The 19,834-nt window shown below is 39.2% G+C and overlaps 1 protein-coding gene across 2 annotated transcripts in view; it reads right to left on the bottom strand.

Moving 5' to 3' along the window:
* Positions 1–2,107: 2,107 nt before the first annotated feature.
* Positions 2,108–19,834, bottom strand: part of LOC132871515 (thymus-specific serine protease) — a 41,294-nt gene continuing 23,567 nt past the window's right edge. For both annotated transcript variants that reach the window (XM_060905726.1, XM_060905727.1), the window contains exons 6-12: positions 14,438–14,515; positions 14,252–14,299; positions 13,483–13,752; positions 10,322–10,457; positions 4,461–4,640; positions 2,642–2,793; positions 2,108–2,382 (exon numbers count right to left, since the gene is read on the bottom strand). In XM_060905726.1, the coding sequence (XP_060761709.1) occupies positions 2,323–2,382; positions 2,642–2,793; positions 4,461–4,640; positions 10,322–10,457; positions 13,483–13,752; positions 14,252–14,299; positions 14,438–14,515 (924 nt within the window). In that variant the 3' untranslated portion in view covers positions 2,108–2,322. The remainder of the gene's footprint in view (positions 2,383–2,641; positions 2,794–4,460; positions 4,641–10,321; positions 10,458–13,482; positions 13,753–14,251; positions 14,300–14,437; positions 14,516–19,834) is intronic.

Raw genomic sequence — 19,834 nt, 5'->3', positions numbered from 1 at the left:
GCGTTCGTGTTGTATTTCATACGGCCCAATTTGTAGCCACTTTGCATGAATCCATTAGCTAAATCCTGCTCACTGAATGCCACGGTATAGAGATATCACAGTGAAATCCCTTGTGCATAGTAACATTATGCGGAATTGACCTATACACAGAAAATGATATGAAGTTTGTATTACAGATACGACCTTGAAGAGCTTTGACATATAAACACATAAACGTCTCATACTAATTAAAACCAATTTTAGCTGAGTGACTCAAATTTATAAGAGCTGGCACAGGGGCATGGGTAAAATGTAGTAAAACATACAGTAAAATTTAATAAGTGCATTTTCTCATTTTTACAAGGGTCAAATGTGACACATGCTTCTTTTTTACATCTTATCACTGTTATTTTTACAGAGAAAAATGTATAAATATTTGATGGTCTAATTTTTCGATTACATCTCTCATTACAGCGTGTACAGGAGAAAAATACATATTAAGTGAGAAATGAAAATATAAAGTGCACAGTTATTATTCAGAATAATCACTGTCTTGAGTGAAAACATTAAATGTTTAAAAAATAATTAAGACACACATTATATATATATATAGAGAGAGAGAGATAGATAGATAGATAGAGAGAGAGAGAGATACACTACATGGTTGCACGAAGATATGAATATGAGTGAGCGAAGTGAACGAGTGAAAATATTTTCAGCATGAGAACTTCATATCTTTGCACCACCATGTAATGTTCTTTATATTATATGAACACATACACACACAAAAAATACGCAAGTTAATCAAAAGAATTTTCATTTTGAACCGGTTCGCCATTTTGACAACGCATGTCTAGTCAGCGGGAAAACACTGAGAGTGACATCATCGGAGTGGAATATCGGGAAATATGTCACTCTGATCCGTGATGTACTGTATTTTGTGTGAAAAATGCGAATTTTTCTACACGAGAAGATAAACTTCATATCTTCAAGCCAAGGTGCGATTTTCTTTTTATTATATCGACACATTCACAAACAAAAAGAACCCAAATTTATCAAAACAATTCATCGATTTCCTCACAAGTGAAATATAGAGATTTAAGTCACGGTTTTGGATCTCGCTGTCCCGGATGTAGCTCATATGAAAAATACAAGTGGTGTATTTCCCAGCAAAACACTCGTGTGTATGTGATATATTACAAACTTTGTTATAGATTTTATTTTATGACTTCTACATTATGGAACCAGTACAGAAACACTTTAGATTTCCGAACATTAGTTTTCCAGCACAAAATTAAATGTTACAGAAAAATGTTTGCATGTCAGTAAAGAAAGCAGCATATTACATATCAGACCACTTTTCAGACAAAAAAATCATGAAGCCTGGTGGGTTTTGCTGCAAAAATAAGAAGCGAGTGTGACAGTCAAAGTGTCCAGAAGAACTGTGGCTGGTTCTGCAAGATGCTCAGTAAAACCTACAGCTCATTTCCTTATAAACCTGCACTTTTTGTACCTGAGACTACTCTTTTTTTTTTAAGCAAAGGTGTTCACACCAAACATTGTCTTTTCCCATGCATTACTGATCTTTATGGCATTTTTTTTAATGTAGAAACATAATTTCATTATTTTTGAAGGTATCTTTGCTCTACAGCACTTGCACAGTACTGTATGTATGTATAAAGATAATCCCTTGTTTTGCTGTTTTGAAACCAATTTAGAATTACCACTCAGTGAAAACTGGTAGAAATGGTAAATAAATGAAATTCACATGTAGTATATACACGTACATGTGACATCGCAGTGATATGATCATCTCTCATCTGGTTTGTTTACAGCTAGCCGTTTGATTGCAGTTAACTGTTTATTTGCTAATTGTTAAAGAGCCTGAAAGAAATATAGAAATACAATCATCACACCACAAGTAATAACTTTATTGCTTATTTGATTTTTGATTCAAAAAGTCAGACATAGAGCTTCTGCATGCACTGACATTATCATATACATATTATGTTAACAGTGACATCACTCAAGAACTAATACTAATAGCATAAAATGTGGGGTTTTTATTGTAAATATATTTAAAAACACACACACACACACACACACACACACACACACACACACACACACACACGAACCACAAAACACACAGCTTGGAAGTTCTTTCTCAGTAATGGCCAACTGATAGACAACACATAGTCTCAACACATAGTCACACAGTCATACACACACTCACATCACACATGTAGCCTGATAAGATAATTTGACAGAAGGCAGAAGAGAAAGGTCACGTCGTAGTAAAGTGGTTCGGTCAGGTGATCCATTTTCACGCATGCTGATTGGTCAGAGCGTGTTCTCCCATGCTGCACTCTTCAGCCACATGACAACATGCCTTTCAATTTCCTGCACAGAGAGGAAAAATATGAGAAGTGTGTGTTTGTGGTTTTTGTGTGAGTGTGTGGAAAGATGGAAAGAGGGAGATAGAGCATGTGTGTGCTGTGTGGGAGTGTTGGAGGATTACGTCAGGGTGGCTTTTCACCCAAAGTATTACCGTAATCAATCTTTATTCTCACACATGCCACTACTGTTTCCCCACAGAATCTATTTCAGTTTTTGTGCTTCCATCATTCTCTCTCTCTCTCTCTCTCTCTCTCTCTCTCACCTTCCTGGCCTGGCGCAGTGAGGGCTTGTCCCTGGAGTGTGTAGGGTTCATATCCGCGCAGTGAGCAGCGCCATGAATCACGATGGCTCTGTCCTCATCCACTCCAGTCCCATTATGCACAATGCTTAACTCCATCCAAGGGTCAATGTCACCTAAGATGGTCAAAAAATCAGCTTGATCAGCCAGTATAGCCCACATCACTGGCAAGATCCTTTATGTAACTCCAAATTCTGTGCTTTAAACGAGTCACTCAGAAAGTATTAGCCACACTGGAATCGATTGAATAATAATAATAATAATAATATCATTGCTATAAAATCAAGAGATGGTCTGGGTAAACAGGGCATCCTTTTGTTAAAAAGTAAACTGAACATGAGGGTTAGGGCATCAAGCAATTATTATTATTAATAATAATAATAATTCATCGATCCATTATCTGTAGCCACTTTATCCTGTCCTACAGGGTCGCAGGCAAGCTGGAGTCTATCCCAGCTGACTACGGGCGAAAGCCGGGGTACACCCTGGACAAGTCGCCAGGTCATCACAGGGCTGACACATAGACACAGACAACCATTCACACTCACATTCACACCTACGGTCAATTTAGAGTCACCAGTTAACCTAACCTGCATGTCTTTGGACTGTGGGGGAAACCGGAGCACCCGGAGGAAACCCACGCGGACACGGGGAGAACATGCAAACTCCAATAATAATAATAATAATAATGCTCTTAAGTTGAAAATGTGAGGCAATCTTATGAACAGCCATGGCAAAACAAACTAACTAACTAACTAACTGACTGACTGATTGATTGATTCCTCTTTCCAAATGACAAAGTTTTTCAAACCTTTTTCACTCCTTAACCCCTTTAACCATAAAACTAACCTGAGGAAAGACTTATTTGATGACAATAATCCAACTATCTCAAATATTCTGTTCATTACTCAAATGTGTACAACAATATTCTTGGTATTTATCAGAACTACAGAGTTGAGTTTTCCATGGAATGAAAACATTATGAGCTACTGAGGTTGAAATTAAACTCATCCAATTCAACTAAGCAGTGACACGAGCTCATAACTAGAAGGGTGCATGATAAAATCCATACCTCCACCAAGCCACATATGATCAAAATCAAAATCATATCACTTGAACCGAGGATAATATTAAATCTGTCCAGCAAATTTCATCAAAATCTGTTCACTACTTTTTGAGTTACACTGGGAAAAGACAAAAAATCCTCAATCCGCATACATATCTGGATTGGCATCAAAATCTAATCAAATGTTCCTTGGCCCGTGGCCAATGTTTCCTCAAAATTTTATCAAAATCCGTTCACTGTGTTTTGAGTTATGTTGGGAACAAACAAACAAAAACAAATGGAGGCAAAACCACAACCTCCTCCAACAAAGTTGGTGGAGGTAACTATAAGAATGTTATATCAATATAATAGCCTTAATAATGCTTTTATGGGTTTGTGGTTTCCACCAGTGGAACAGAATTTTAAAAATAAATAAATAAATAAAAAATCATTCATGGACCCCTGTGGGTCCTCAGACCCCACTTTGAGAACCAGTACCCTGGGGAACCTTTGGTAGGACTCCTCTTTTTATCATTTATCCTTTCCTTTTATTAATGCCCTTTATGCTGAAGGTTCTTTGTGATGGGAAATTGTTAACTTGTTCATTCAAAGGTTCTTAAAGCAGCCAAAGTGTTCTAAGGCATCTTTCAAAAGAAGGTTTAATTGTTCTAGTAGTATTATTCTAAAACAGACATTCACTGTTACTGTGTTGTCTAATAAGTGCCATTTCACTCTTACCATTAATGTAGAGCACACGCTGGGTTTGGGCCTGATTTCCTCCGTAGTACTGGTTGGTGAAGGCAATGTTTGTGTGGAGTGTGTGTTCAGGAATCTCAAACAGCTGGCGGCAGAGCTGAGTGTGGTCCTGCAGTGTTAGTGTGCGCACGAATGGGCAGCTAGCATCGTCACAGGTCTGATCTGCACATACACACATGCCGAAACTTTAACAAGAAAGAAAGAAAGAAAGAAAGAAAGAAAGAAAGAAAGAAAGAAAGAAAGAAAGAAAGAAAGAAAGAAAGAAAGAAAGAAAGAAAGAAAAAAAAAGAGCCCAACATACAGAATGCTATTTGTAGTAGTTGCACAAATGTGCATGTATTTACATTGAAACCTGGTATTTAATAATTGCTGGAGGTTAAGGAAGATATGTAGATCTATTTAGTGCATTAGGTTTCAATGGCAGCTCATCAGGAATCTGTCAAATTTTAATTTAGATGCAAAAAAAAAGCAGGAACAACAAATTGTTTATGGTGCCACTTCATACTTGCCAACTTTTCAAAATTCTCATGGGGGAGAAAAGTGCGTGAATGACATTTTCAATTGGACGAGGGTATGATGCACGGTTGAAACGATAAAAACGGTGGATCCCAATTAATTGCAAACCATTTGAAATTTATACAATTAAAGAGTTTTTGAATTGTTGATATTGTTCTATCAATTACTATAGGTTATGGGATTCATGTATCAGGCCTGAGAGAGCTCAGAGTGAAAAATCTGAAATAATACTCATCTTGAATTTTAATATAACAATGAAAGGGAAATCTTAAATCAGATTTTTAGCTGAAAAATCTCATGCCTGAATATTGTATACATACAAAGACCCGCAAAAAAATAACACAAGTGATGCTTTAGAAGAATGTTTATCATTTCTTAAAATAGTCACAGTGAATGAAAGTATTATTGAATTGCATCAAATGTGTTTTCCTTCTGTAAGCTCATATAAAAATACAGAGAACTATAATGTCATATATAAATTAAATAAAATTTTAATAAGATTTGACCAAAATAGTAACAACTCAGTTAAATAAATACTGCACTGTCTTAGTACTACTAAAATGCATCTCTCTCACTGAACACTTTCCGACAGAATTTAAAAAGCACTAGAAATCCTATCAAAATCCTATCGGAATGCACCAAAGGAATTTGCTCATTTGCAAACTTTGACTGAAAGTTTTCAAACAAAATGTAAAAATGGCACTATAAATACTACCATACTATCAAAACATACTCCACAAAGAAATTCACTCAAATGCAAAATTTTAGTACGACCAAAATACACTCACTAGTAATCTTTCACTTAAAACCTTAAAACTCCATCAAAATCAATCACTTTCCAGATAATTCACTTGTAAACTTTCAAACATAAATTCAAAATAGCACTAAGACACTACCGCACTATTCAAATACACTCACCAAACAAATTCTCTGTCATGCAAAATTTCACTAAACACTTTAGAAGTTGTACAGTTTGTTTCTGAAACAGTATGGAAGACTAGTTTAATTTCACACTCAAATGTCCATTATATTCTGATTTAAGGTATCTTTACCTTAAAATGTGTAACTGGCTGGTCGAAAATTTGCTTATCCATGGAAATTCATTCTCCCATGCAACCTGGTATTTGCATTCATATTTTTGCTGTTTGGTATTGGGTTTACTGGCCATGATGAATGAATGCTTGTAAAAAATGTCGGACAGCCTGGGTGAATCCTACATTACAGAAGTGACTGTTGTTCTGTTCGTTGATTGGTTAAAATCAGTTGACGTCAGCAGTGTTTCTCATACGATTCTGATTGGACATAATCGGGAGTATTTTTAACTTGGTGGTAGGGATTTCCCAAAACTGGGAGATTATCCAGTTTTTAAACAAATACAATCGTGAGGCGGGAGATGGAGGCTAAAATCAGGAGCCTCCCGCCGAAATCAGGAGGGTTGGCAAGTATGCCATTTGGTAGGGATTGAGAATCCATGAACACACACACATTGTCATGTGTGTGTATATATATATATATATATATATATATATATATATATATATGGAAACGTGTGTTTAATTGGGAAATACACCACTTCTATTTTTCATACAAGCTACATCCGGGACGTGGAGATCCAAAACCGTGACACAAATCTCTATATGTAACTCTATATGAATTTTGATAAATTTAGGCTCTTTTTGTTTGTGAATGTGTCTATATAATAAAAAAAAAAAAATCACATGTTGCCTTGAAGATATGAAGTTTATCTTCTTGTGTTGAAAAACACATTTTTGATATGAAATATATCGTGAATCTGAGTGACATATTTAAATAATACTGACTGGCTTTGAGTGGTCTATCAGATATATTCCATTCAGCTAGCATGATATTGACTGAGTCGAAGACTCGTTCAATATCATGCTAGCTGAATGGAATACATCTGATAGACCACAAAAAAAATATTATTATTAGGCAATATTATTATTATTCTACATACACACACTTCATATTAGCATTCTCAAAGGCCGACGCTAGCTTACCCGTGACTCTGTGCTGTTAGTGTAGCAGTCCAGTTAGCTTCCACCCGGCGTAGCAGTAGTGTTAGCGAAGGCCAACGCTAGCTTACCCGCAACGCAGTACTGTTAGTGTGGCAGTCTAATTACCTTCCAGCTTATGTGTTAGCAAAGGCCAATGCTAGCACAGTCAAGCTGAATATATATATTTTTTTTTCCCCTGTGTAATTTACTTAGTTACAGTACATTTAAAATTAACAACGGAGCCACCTGGCAGCCAAAATTTTCTCAAAATCTTCCATTTTTAATGAAGCAACCCTGGTGGCCATGTTTGTTTACAAATTTTCACTCTTGCTCGCTAATGCAGAAGTTTTATGTCTCCGACGTGTGACGTCATGTTATCTTGATAACATGCAATATTGTAACAATATTGCACGCTCATTCTCCATTGGGTAGAGTGGCGTAATACACAGAGGATAAGCGATATGATAATTTTGCATGCTATCAGTAAACCCACTAGAAGGAAAGAGAATACATGTTTTTATTCCATGGAAAAAGTGCCCTGTATGTAGAATAATTCCTGATATTTCACTCCGATGATGTCACCCCCAGTGTTTTACTGCCACCGAGTTACGCATTGTCAAAATGGTGAACTGGCTCAAAATTAAAATTCTTTTGATTAACTCACGTAATTTTTTTGTGTGGATGTGTCCATATAATATCAAGAACATTACACGGTGGTGTGACGATATGTATATATTTTTTATATCCACATGGACACTGGATATAAGCAATTGCGTGCTCTGATTAGCTACTCTACTACGCAAAATGTACAGTACCCCAAATTCTAGAATGACCCTTATTTATTCATTCATTCATTCATTCTATCCACATTCACTGGATATGAGCAATCGTGTGCTCTGATTGGCTACCTTACTACTAGGCTATCAGCTCATATACCATGAGTAGAGAAAAACAAAATGGCGGAGTGTGTTGCCAAACCAACCAAGGAAGAAATAAAAACTCTACTCGAAAATAAAACCCCCCAAAAATACAAAAAAGCAACAAAATATGGAATGAAAATATTTGATAGTAAGAACGTATCTTTTTTATTTTTCAAGGATTATTATTATAGTGTTTTTCACAAATCACTACTGTCATTTCGCCGGTTTGTTTACTGTACATTCTTCATCTTTAAGCATTAAAATTTGTTGATTTTTTTTTTAGGCTGGTTCAAAAGCTCAAAGAATTTTGAAAAGTACAGAACTGAAATGTCCAAGAAAGAATTAAATAAATGTCTAAAGCTATTCTATACCTCGGCATGACAGCAAGATGGCACCTTCTACAAAAAAACACCACTAAATTCAATTTGTGCAGCCACTGATAGGTTTTTAAGAAGGTCGCCTAAGCGCAAATGATTTTGTCAGATGTTTTATATAAAGTTTTTATTTATTGAATTTACAAAAAATAAAAATAAAAATGCTCTGTTTCTCAAAATGGTGGGACAGTCGTGTAATGGTTAGCACTGTCGCCTCACAGCAAAAAGGTCCTGGGTTCGAGCCCCGGGGCCGGCGAGGGCCTTTCTGTGCGGAGTTTGCATGTTCTCCCCGTGTCCGCGTGGGTTTCCTCCGGGTGCTCCGGTTTCCCCCACAGTCCAAAGACATGCAGGTTAGGTTAACTGGTGACTCTAAATTTACCGTAGGTGTGAATGTGAGTGTGAATGGTTGTCTGTGTCTATGTGTCAGTCCTGCGATGATCTGCTGACTTGTGTACCCCGACTCTCGCCCATATTCAGTTGGGATAGGCTCCAGCTTGCCTGCGACCCTGCACAGGTTAAGCGGCTACAGATAATGGATGGATGTTTCTCAGAATCCAGTGAACGTACAAGGCTTATTGTCAACTCGGTGCTACGCGCTTCATTAACTATCACCTTGTGTACGACGAGATTGAGTGGAATAATTGTTTAAAAAATTATATTTTTTTTCTTTCTCTCTCTTTCTTGTATGTTTCTGTCTGCACTTTTGTTCACAGGCTGATCAGGAAATCTCTGATCTGTTGGTGAGAAAGTGAACTTTTTTATTATTATTATTATTATTACACCTCACTACCGTCTGCTCAACTCCTTGAGAAAGGCAAATTCTTTCTGAAGTCAGATGAGGACAAAACACTCACACTTCTGATTTATTCCACGCCGTGAGGAAACAGATTTATACCACGGCAATGCTGATTTCTGCATTCTAATTGGTCAGAAGGTGTTGATTAATTGTCTATGACAGCAGCTCTGACAGTGCTTGTGAGTGACTGCAAGGCTTATATTAATGCACTCGTTCTAATAGCTACGGTATTATACGTTTCTATAGTAACAGTTTGATCAAGTTTTCTGTGAGGAGAAAATGTATTTAGCATTCTTTTCGCATTAGAAGGAGTCTCCAGTGTCTGTGTTGTGTACCAGTCACAGGTAAAAAATGTAACGTGAAGTTTTCAGACATGGAAAAGTCTTCATGATGAACAGCTTTGCAGTTTCTCGGTAATATGACAAGCTGTGGAGTTGTTGTTTTTTTCTGTATTATTTGTTTCAAAAAAGGGAGACAAAGAGCTTGTTTCTTTCTGTTTATAGCATAAGTGATGACAGGAACTAGCTTGTTTCGCTGATTCTCCGCAATATAAACAGATAAAATGTGCATTCATTCTTTAATAAATAAAAAAGTGTAACTGTTGGCAAATTGAAGTGGTGTAAGAGGAATAAAACACTTTGGGACATGCTGTAATATGCGTTGTGTTGGGAAAATAATCTACCTTGTGTTGAATGGCATCACACCACCCAGATGTTGATTATTTTCCTATAATAGCATGCCCCCGTCATGTTTTGTTCCTTTTATTCTCAGTGCATCATGTTAACTGGCACGGTGGTGTAGTGGTTAGCACTGTGGCTTCACAGCAAGAAGGTTCTGGGTTCGAGCCCAGTGGCGGACGAGGGCCTTTCTGTGTGGAGTTTACATGTTCTCCCCGTGTCTATGTGGGTTTCCCCTAACAGTCCAGAGACATGCGGTTAGGTTAACATGGGGCAGCCATGGCCTGAGGTTGGGCTGAAGTGCCCTTGAGCAAGGCACCTAACCCCCAACTGCTCCCCGAGTGCTGTAATATATGTAGCTGCTCACTGCTCTGGGTATGTGTGTGTTCACTGCTTCAGATGGGTTAAATGCAGAGGAGGAGAGATTTAAATGCTTAAATCTGTGCTTGAGTGTACATGTGATAAATAAAGCCTTCTTGTCTTGTGAACAAACAGTGCACCACTGAGTTGAACTTGTGCGTGTGTAAATCCAAAGGCACTCATACAGAAGCCGAACTCGGTGCAGGTCTGGTAGTACCACTGTCTGGACCCAAAGCTGCCACTGGAGCTTTTATTCAGGTTCAGGATGGTGTGTTGGTGAGAGATATCCAGACACGGCTCCTTTACCATAGCACGATACATCTAACAAAATGAAAAACAAAGCATTGAGAAAATACAACACTATAATCACATTTCATAACGTAGCTGGGGCATCTTCAAAGGGAAACCTAAAAGAAAAAAGTGTACTAATATACAGCAACTCAGCTACAAAGCAATACGCAAGCATTTAGAGTTCAGCAGTGCCACCTTCTGTTCGCATTCTCACTTCTGTCCATTTCTTTCGACTCCCAGAAGTCTTCACTGCCTATTTAGAGTGCTCATTTATTACATTGCTTACACTAATGAATAAATCCCATTAGTGACTGAAAATGAGCAATACAGAATTGTGCCAGACCTAACAAACTCTTAATTACAGATTTAATTCATTGCTGCTCGTCCCAATTAATTACATGAAATAAGCCTCTGTGGAAAACCGTGCTACATTACGACAAAGTCAAGAACATAATTTTCTTCTTTCAACATTATTGATGAGCCTAGCACGTTTCAACCCCAAAAAATAACAGATAATAATATGTATATTGTGTTATACTGTAACTGTATAGTGGAAAACCTGATATACAGGATGGGCTTAGTAGAGTTACAGTTACACTGAAAAAAAAAAAGGAGACAATTCCTTAATACTAGTGAAATTATCTTGCTGCATGGACAGATTATTTTACTTGACAAGACATCTTGGAATAAGTTGGTTACAATCTAGAACTAGTTTTAATAATCTCAGAGTTGGTGTCTTGTATTCTTCTACACTGCAAAAATGATATCTTAACAAGTTAGAGTATCTTGAATATAGTTGACACGATCTAGCATTTCCTGTTATTAGAATACAAGACACCAACTCTGAGATTATTAAAACTAGTTAAAACCAATTTACAATTCTAGCTGACTTACTTACAAGAGCAGCGGCTACAATTATTGACACCTTAACGATATTTTGGCCATTGCAAAAGTAGAAAAGACTTTCAATATGTAAATAGTGCATGAATAATTACTCAAACTTCCACTGGGGAAAAAAAAAAAAAAGAGTTGATTCCTGATTACTTAGCATATCAGATCACGTGACACCATTCCATAATTATCGACACCTTTGTCCACAGTTATTGACACCGTTCCACAATTATCGACAGCCAGATAATTATTTATTAAAAAAATTAAAAATAAAAAAATCAGTATGTGGTATTAAGTTAACAAAACATAGTTTTTATTTAAAATTTGTTTTACACAGACTTATATTTAGTACAAAATATCTTTTATATAAATATATCAATGTCGGTACGTACGTAAATGAGGAAGTCATTCTAATGTTTGGAAACAAATGAACTGATAATGTTTAACCTGTCAGAAAATCTTTTTGTTCCATTTTCTACCCACTTTAAGTATTTTCGTAGATCACATTTTGTTAATCATGCATTGTTGTTTGCATTAATTTCTAGTTTACCAATAATTCAAGCAAAGCTCTAATTTGTTGCAGTTGATTCAGATTGGTGAAGCTTCAGTATTTTCAAACAAGTGATTTTTTTTTTAATTGAGATTTTAAATTTACAGCTAAAAATATTAAATTTCTACTGATATTGTAATATGTGGTAGATATTTACAACAAACTGTAAAAAAAATTCTGAATGGAATAGAAAAATCTGCATAGTTCAAGCATGTAATTTTTTATATGCTAGGAATTTCATTCTGGACCAATTCTATTTATTGCAATAGGATCCCAAATACTCTATAAGCATTGTGTTTATTCTGTTATGAATCAGAAAAAAAATTATCATAAATCACTGCACTTTTATTTTTTTAAAGTACTTCATCTACTTCAACAATGTTACACAAAGATCGATACATAACTATTATAAATGTCACTTAATTCCACAGCGTGTCGATAATGGTGGACACCGGTGAACGTGATCACTATTATCGACACGTCACATGACTTCTTAAATGCGTGTTTAGATACAAAATGGCGACTGTGAAATAAGAGTAAGAAGCAAAGTAGGTTTCACCAAGGAGATCATGATATATCGGTGAATTTGATAAGTAAAAACATGTCCATGATCTTTCCACCATGCTTACCTGCGATGATAATGTTTGGGTTTTCCTCAGATTGTTGATCGTGCTAAAAAAAATTCCATCTCAGGTAACGAGTTGTGTCATCAAACGACAAGATCAAAGGGCGAGGGGGGTCTTCTGGTTGATTAATTAACCAATAATAACTGTTGTGCCTGAAACTCACCTTTGTAAAATTGTTTTTTATTGGTAAATCTGAAAAGGTGTCGATAATTATGGACTGTCGATAACTGTAGCTCCCGCTCTATTTATAAAATTTACAGAATAATACTTTATACAGAAATACTATCTACATTTACATTTCAAAAAGTGTTTCATATAGTGTTTGATTCTGATTAGGTCCTTATCAGCTAATTAACTAATAAGGTACCTAACAGACAGTGATTCGAATCAAACCAGTCTACACAATGTACAAAAGTTGCACTGTAGATGCTCGTTTGTATTGTAAACCTATTTTACCGCTTGTGGGTGCATTTGTCTGTCAATCTCAGTTAAAGTTCTCATCTCATCTCATTATCGCTAGCCGCTTTATCCTGTTCTACAGGGTTGCAGGCAAGCTGGAGCCTATCCCAGCTGACTATGGGCGAAAGGCAGGGTACACTCTGGACAAGTCGCCAGGTCATCACAGGGCTGACACATAGACACAGACAACCATTCACACTCACATTCACACCTACGGTCAATTTAGAGTCACCAGTTAACCTAACCTGCATGTCTTTGGATTGTTGGGGAAACCGGAGCACCCGGAGGAAACCCACGCGGACACGGGGAGAACATGCAAACTCCACACAGAAAGGCCCTTGCCGGCTACGGGGCTTGAACCCGGACCTTCTTGCTGTGAGACGACAGCGCTAACCACTACACCACCGTGCCGCCCTCCGTTAAAGTTGATACGGTTAATGTTAGTTCAGTCTCAGTTTATACAGTATTTTGATACTCAGTTAAGAACCTTAGGGTAAAAACAGGAAAGAGAAAATGCTGAATTTCATACCGTTGCAAGTTTGACCAGTCTGTCATAGGCCTCCTCCTGGCTCTGATTGGTCATGATGTCACAGATTTGAGCGATGGTCAGCATCACTCCTTCCTCATTGTACTGCACACTTCCCATGAAGATGTCAGCCACACTCTGCACGAGCTCAGTGCGGTCCTCAGGGCTCTTTGGCACATCACAGCATCCAAAATCCTTCACCACCTTCATCTCTTTCCCCCCAAGGAGAGCTGCCTCCAAAGCCACAAAGGCCTTCCGAACACTGTTTAAACACTAACCGAGACAGGTGATACACTTAAATACACAAACATAAGCAAATGCACACAGTAGAATGCACAAATAACTAGAAGGACACTTGGTAGAGTGCATACTTCTGTCAAACCACATATTCAGATTTGTCTCAAAATCTAATCAATAGTTTCTTGGCCCATGGCCCACATTTCCTCAAAATTTCATCAAAATCAATTCACTGCTTTTTGAATTACATTGGGAACAGACACAAAAATCCTGGATCCACATACATATCTGGATTTGCATCAAAATCTAATCAATTGTTCCTTGGCCCACGGCCCACATTTCCTCAAAATTTCATCAAAATCCGTTCATGATTTTACAACTTACATTGGGAACAAACAAACAAATAAAAACAAAGTTGGTGGAGGTAAAGATGAAAAAAAGTTGAGCAAGTACACATACTAATACACTGAAAGACAAATAAGGAAATACTTACAGTAATATGCTTTAAGACACAAGACCAAGATTAAATTCCCACCTTATAAGAGCCGCCTACACTCTCCTCTGTTAGACTATGTCCCACCACCTGGGGTAGCATACACAGAATCAGAAGTCCACGCCATAACAAAGCAAACTAGCAAAGAGAATATACAAGTACCTTGGCTAAAACTTTGGAATGTTGTGAAACGTATCTGTAATAGTGCCATGTTGTGCAGAATTTTACCTTGTTATAAGCAGAAAAATCCAGTTTGGCCTGAACAGGGGCCGAGGATGCTACAGCCCCATAGACAAGGTGAGGAAACTATAACATCCAAAAACACCATCAGTGATTATAGCTTCATGAATGAGGAATAATGTCTCCCTAAACATGCTTCCACATGTGCTAATTTTGCAAGCAGTGAAGGAAAGGTAGCAGTTAACATGATAACGGCCCATGATAACTGATCCATGCAAAAGTTTGGATCACAGTTTGATACTTTTTCTATAGAACAATGTTATTTCATCTGTGACAAACAGAATTTTATAGCATAATAATAAAACTGACCACATATACAGTGGATATAAAAAGTGCACACACCCCATTAAAATGATCGTTTTTTTCTGATGTAAAAAAAAAATGAGACCACGATAAATAATTTCAAAACTTTTTCCACCTTTAATGTGACCAATAACCTGTACAATTCAACTGCAAAACAAACAAATCTGTTAGGGGGAAAAACATAAAAAATAAAAAATGTACAATAAGCTGGTTGCATAAGTGTGCACACCCTTAAACTAATACTTTGCGGAAGCACCTTTTGATTTAATTCCAGCATTCAGTCTTTTTGGGTACACACCACCAGCCATCAATTAAAATGACTGTGATTAACCCCAAATAAAGTTCAGCTGTCCTACTAGGATTTTCCTGACATTTACTCAGTCGCATCCTCCAGCAAAAGCCATGGTTCACAGAGAGCTTACAAAGCATCAAAGGGACCTCGTTGTTGAAAGGTATCAGTCAGGGGAAGGGTACAAATAAATTTCCATGGCATTACATGGAGCACAGTGAAGACAGTCATCAAGAAGTGGAGAAAATATGGGACAACAGTGACATTACTGAGAACTGGATGTCCCTCCAAAATTGATGAAAAGACAAGACAAAAACTGGTCAGGGAGGCTGCCGAGAGGCCTACAGCAACACTGAAGGAGCTGCAGGAATTTCTGGCAAGTACTGGTTGTGTACTACATGTGACAACAACCTCCCATATTCTCCATATGTCTGGACTATGGGGTAGGATTGCAAGATGGAAGCCTTTTCTTACAAAGAAAAACATCCAGGCCTGGCTAAATTTTGCAAAAAAAAAAAAATACATCAACTCTCCCAAAAGCATGTGGGAAAACGTGTTATGGTCCGATGAAAACAAGGTTGAACATTTTGGCCACAATTCCAAAAGGTATGTTTGGCACAAAAACAACACCGTGCATCACCAAAAGAACACCATACCCACGGTGAAGCATGGTGGTGGCATCGTCATGTTTTGAGTTTTTCTTCAGCTGGAACAGGGGCTTTAGTCAACATGGAGGGAATTATGAACAGTTCTAAATACCAGTCAATTTTGGCCCAAAACCTTCAGGTGTCTGCTAGAAAGCTGAAGATGAAGAGGACTTTCATCTTTCAGCATGACAATGACCCCAAGCATACATTGAAATCAACAAAAGAATGGCTTCACCAGAAGAAAATTAAAGTTTTGGAATGGCCCAGCCAGAGCCCAGACCTAAATTCAACTGAAAATCTGTGGAGTGACCTGAAGAGGGCTGTGCACAAGAGATACCCTCGCAATTTAACAGATTTGGAGTGCTTTTGCAAGGAAGAGTGGGCAAATATTTCCAAGTCTAGATGTGGCAGGCTGATAGACTCCAACCCAAAAAGACTGAACGCTGTAATTAAATCAAAAGGTACTTAACAAAGTATTAGTTTAAGGGTGTGCACACTTATGCAATCAGCTTATTGTACATTTTTTATATTTTATGTTTGTCAGATTGCAGGCACTCACAGATGTATGTGCAGGGGAGAAAGGGGATGCAAACAGGAAGTGTAGCCAAATCAGTGAGCAAACTCGTAGTCAAAGCCAGGCCCTTGCCTCAGCTGGTAGGCGAGTCTGGTCAGTCGACTGGTGAACAGAATACCAGAGAGAGGACAGAGGCAGATAACGGGAAAATGTAGCAAATGTTCAACAACAGGAAAGCAGGTAGACTAGAAAGGCTTGGTACAACTGGAAAGACACAGAACAATACTTCGCACTAGGTGCAGGTTTGTCAGGGTGCGGAGTGTGAAACTCTTGAGATAGCAGGGGGTCGAGGATGTTCTTAGCCATTACCCAGCTCTGTTCCTCTGCTCCATAGCCCTTCCATTCTACCAGGTACTCCACTTGACCTCTTCTTCTTCTGGAGTCGAGAATTCTGTTTACCTCTCCCTTGAGACTTAGGGGTTGTTGTTCTGGGACGAGAGCATTTTCTGCCAGAGGACCTTGACTCACTGGTTTCAGACATGACACATGGAAGTTTGGGGAAATGCGGCAGTGAGGTGGAAGCTCCAGTCCGTACGAAACCTCATTGATACGACATAAGATTTTGTATGGGCCAATGTAACGTGCCTGGAGTTTCTTGCAAGAATTCGGTTCCCTTAAGTCACATGTGGAGACCCACACACCCTATTGCCAGGCAAAAACTCAGGATTTTTTCCACGGTGCTTGTCTGCATATTCTTTATACTTGGCATTTACTGCTTCAATTATTGGGTGAACCTCCTCCCATATTGCTTGGCTCCTAGAAAACTAGTTCTCGACCAACTGTACCTGTGCTGGAGTGTCATCCCATGGGAACAGGGGTGGCTGGTAGCTGAGTATGCACTGGAACGGTGTTAACTGGGTAGCTGAGTGCCTGAGTGAGTTTTGTCCATACTTGGCCCACAAGATGAAATGTGACCAGTCCCCCTGATTCCTCATGCAAAAGATTCTCAGGAAACAGCCAATCTTCTGGTTGGCCCACTCCACCTGGCCATTGGACTGAGGGTGATAATCCGACATGAGGCTTACTGAGACACCCAGACACTCCATAAAACAAATCCATAACCATTAAATGAGGACCACAGTCGCTGACAATATCTTCCGGAATACCAAAGTACCTAAACACATACTGGAACAGGAGTTCTGCTGTCTGAAACGCTGTGGGAATGACTGTTAAGGGAATCAGCTTCAAAGCCTTGGAGAATCGGTCTACAGTCACCATGATGGTTGTGTTACCTGGGGATAGTGGTCAGTCAGTTATGAAGTCTATGGCCAGGTGGGACCAAGGTCTCTGAGGTACAGGGAGGGGACATAGCTTACCAGAGGGAGGGGTTTGTGGAACCTTTGCATCTCGGTTCTCATGTTTTCCCACCAGTACTTACTTCTCAACATCTGAAAAGTCCTTTGACAGGAGATGCATGCGCCCATGTTTACAACGAAAGGTTTTGGGGATGTATAGCAATTCTGGTGGACAGTCCTCTGGGTGTCTTCAGGGTTGAGAGTTTCTGATCTCTTTATCTAGGTCCCAAGTGATAGACTGCACAAAGCATTCTGGTGCAAGAACAGGATGTGGTTCAGTGTCGTGAGGAGCAGAACTGGAGGTTCGGGATAGAGCAGCAGCCTTTGTGTTCCTAGACCCTGGAAGAAAAGAGATTGTGAAGTTGAATCTCGTGAAAAAGAGGGCCCATCGGGCCTGATGTGGGTTCAACCTCTTTGCTTTCTTTAGGTATTCTAAGTTCTTGTGGTCCGTCAAAATCACAGAGGGGTGTGTAGCTCCCTCTAGCCAGTGCCTCTATTCCTCAAGAGCAAGCTTAATAGCTAGTAACTCATGATTCCCAACGTCATAGTTCCTCTCCACAGATGAGAGCTTCTTTGAGAAAAATACTAGTGGGTGAAGCTTTGGTTTCTCACCAAAACGTTGAGATAGCACCCCTCCAACTCCTGTTTCTGAGGCATCCACCTCAACAGTGAATGGTTTGGTGGGGTCAGGATGTTGCAGGATGGGGGCTGAAGTGACGCAGTCTTAAGTCAGCTGAAGGCTTCCTCCGCCACTGGGTTCCAGAAGAGACATTTTGTAACTTTATTAAGCAGGGCAGTTAGTGGAGCAGCAATGGTACTGAAACCTCTGATAAATTGTCTGTAGAAGTTCACAAAACCTAGAAAGCATTGGAGTTCCTTAACGGATGTGGGTAGAGGCCAAGACATAACAGCAGATACTTTGGAGGAGTCCATGCTGACTCCCTCTGCACTGATGATGCAGCCCAGGAAAGATATCTGATGTAAATGGAACTCACATTTCTCAGCTTTGACATAGAGATGATTCTTGAGTAGACATTTTAGCATGGATCGGACATGTTCCAGGTGGCTTGATTCGTCTAGGGAGTAGATCAGAATATCATCAATGTAGGCAATAACAAACCTCCCCAGCATATCCCGGAGCACGTCATTGATCAGGCACTGGAAGACTCTTGGGGCCGAAGAAAGGCCATAAAGGCATGTCCCAGTAATGAAAATGACTGGCGGTGGTGCTAAACGCCATCTTCCTTTCGTCGCCTTCTCGAATTCTGATCAGGTTGTATGCACTGCGCAGGTCAAGTTTTGAGAATATCTTTGCTGAACATAGTTGTTCTAACACTGAGGGCATGAGTGGAAGTGGATACACATACCTAATTAAGTCCTCTATAATCAATACATGGACAAAGACCCCCTCCTTTCTTCTCCACAAAGAAGAAGCCTGTGGAAACAGGTGACTTGGAGGGATGAATAAAACCTTGCTTGAGAGCCTCCTGAATGTACTCCTCCATTGCCGCTTGTTCTTTCTGGGAAAGTGGGTAGATGCGGCTGCGAGGAGGTGATGTACCTGGGAGAAGGTCAATAGCACAATCGTAAGGGCAATGTGGAGGTAGGCCACAGGCCTTGCCCTTACTGAAGACCTCCTTCAGATCAGAGTAGCACTCTGGCACGTTGTCTAAGGAGTCAGGTTGAGGACTTTCTACTGAGATCGAGGAGATGCATAGTTGAGGATGTGACAAACAGTTCTGGAAGCATGTGGGGCACCATTGGAGGATTTCTTTGTGTTGCCATGAAATCAGAGGATTATGGAGCTGTAACCAAGGATAACCCAGGATGATGTCGTGATTGACCGTAGAAGTCACAAACAGTGAAATGAGTTCAGAATGTAGAGCTCCTACTTGGATGCAAACTGGAGTGGTCCTAGTTGTGACGAGACCATCTCCTATGGGTCCTCTATTGATGGTCCTGATGCTGAGTGGACTTTGCAGAGGGGTTGTGGACAGGTTGAACTCCTGGATGATGGAGTTGTCAATGAAGTACCCTCCACCCCGGAGTCAACAAATGCAAACAGTACATGAGTCAAAGCTGGCAGTTTCAACAAGACAGGTACTTTGAATGACTGAGTTAAATTTCCTTGTAAAACTCACCACGTCAGGAACAGGTTCAGGGTTATTGCGATTTCTAGTGGGATGGTCGGAGCTCCCACAGTAAAAGCATAGACCCTCACGTCATCATCTCTCTCGTTCAGAGAGACCTCAGTCTGGTTTGGGAAACCTCCATGGG

The sequence above is a fragment of the Neoarius graeffei genome, chromosome 23, assembly GCF_027579695.1.
Source record: "Neoarius graeffei isolate fNeoGra1 chromosome 23, fNeoGra1.pri, whole genome shotgun sequence".
NCBI classification, from domain to species: Eukaryota; Metazoa; Chordata; class Actinopteri; order Siluriformes; family Ariidae; genus Neoarius; species Neoarius graeffei.
Note: the sequence above shows the minus strand (reverse complement) of the source record. Positions and strands in the feature narration are given on the sequence as shown.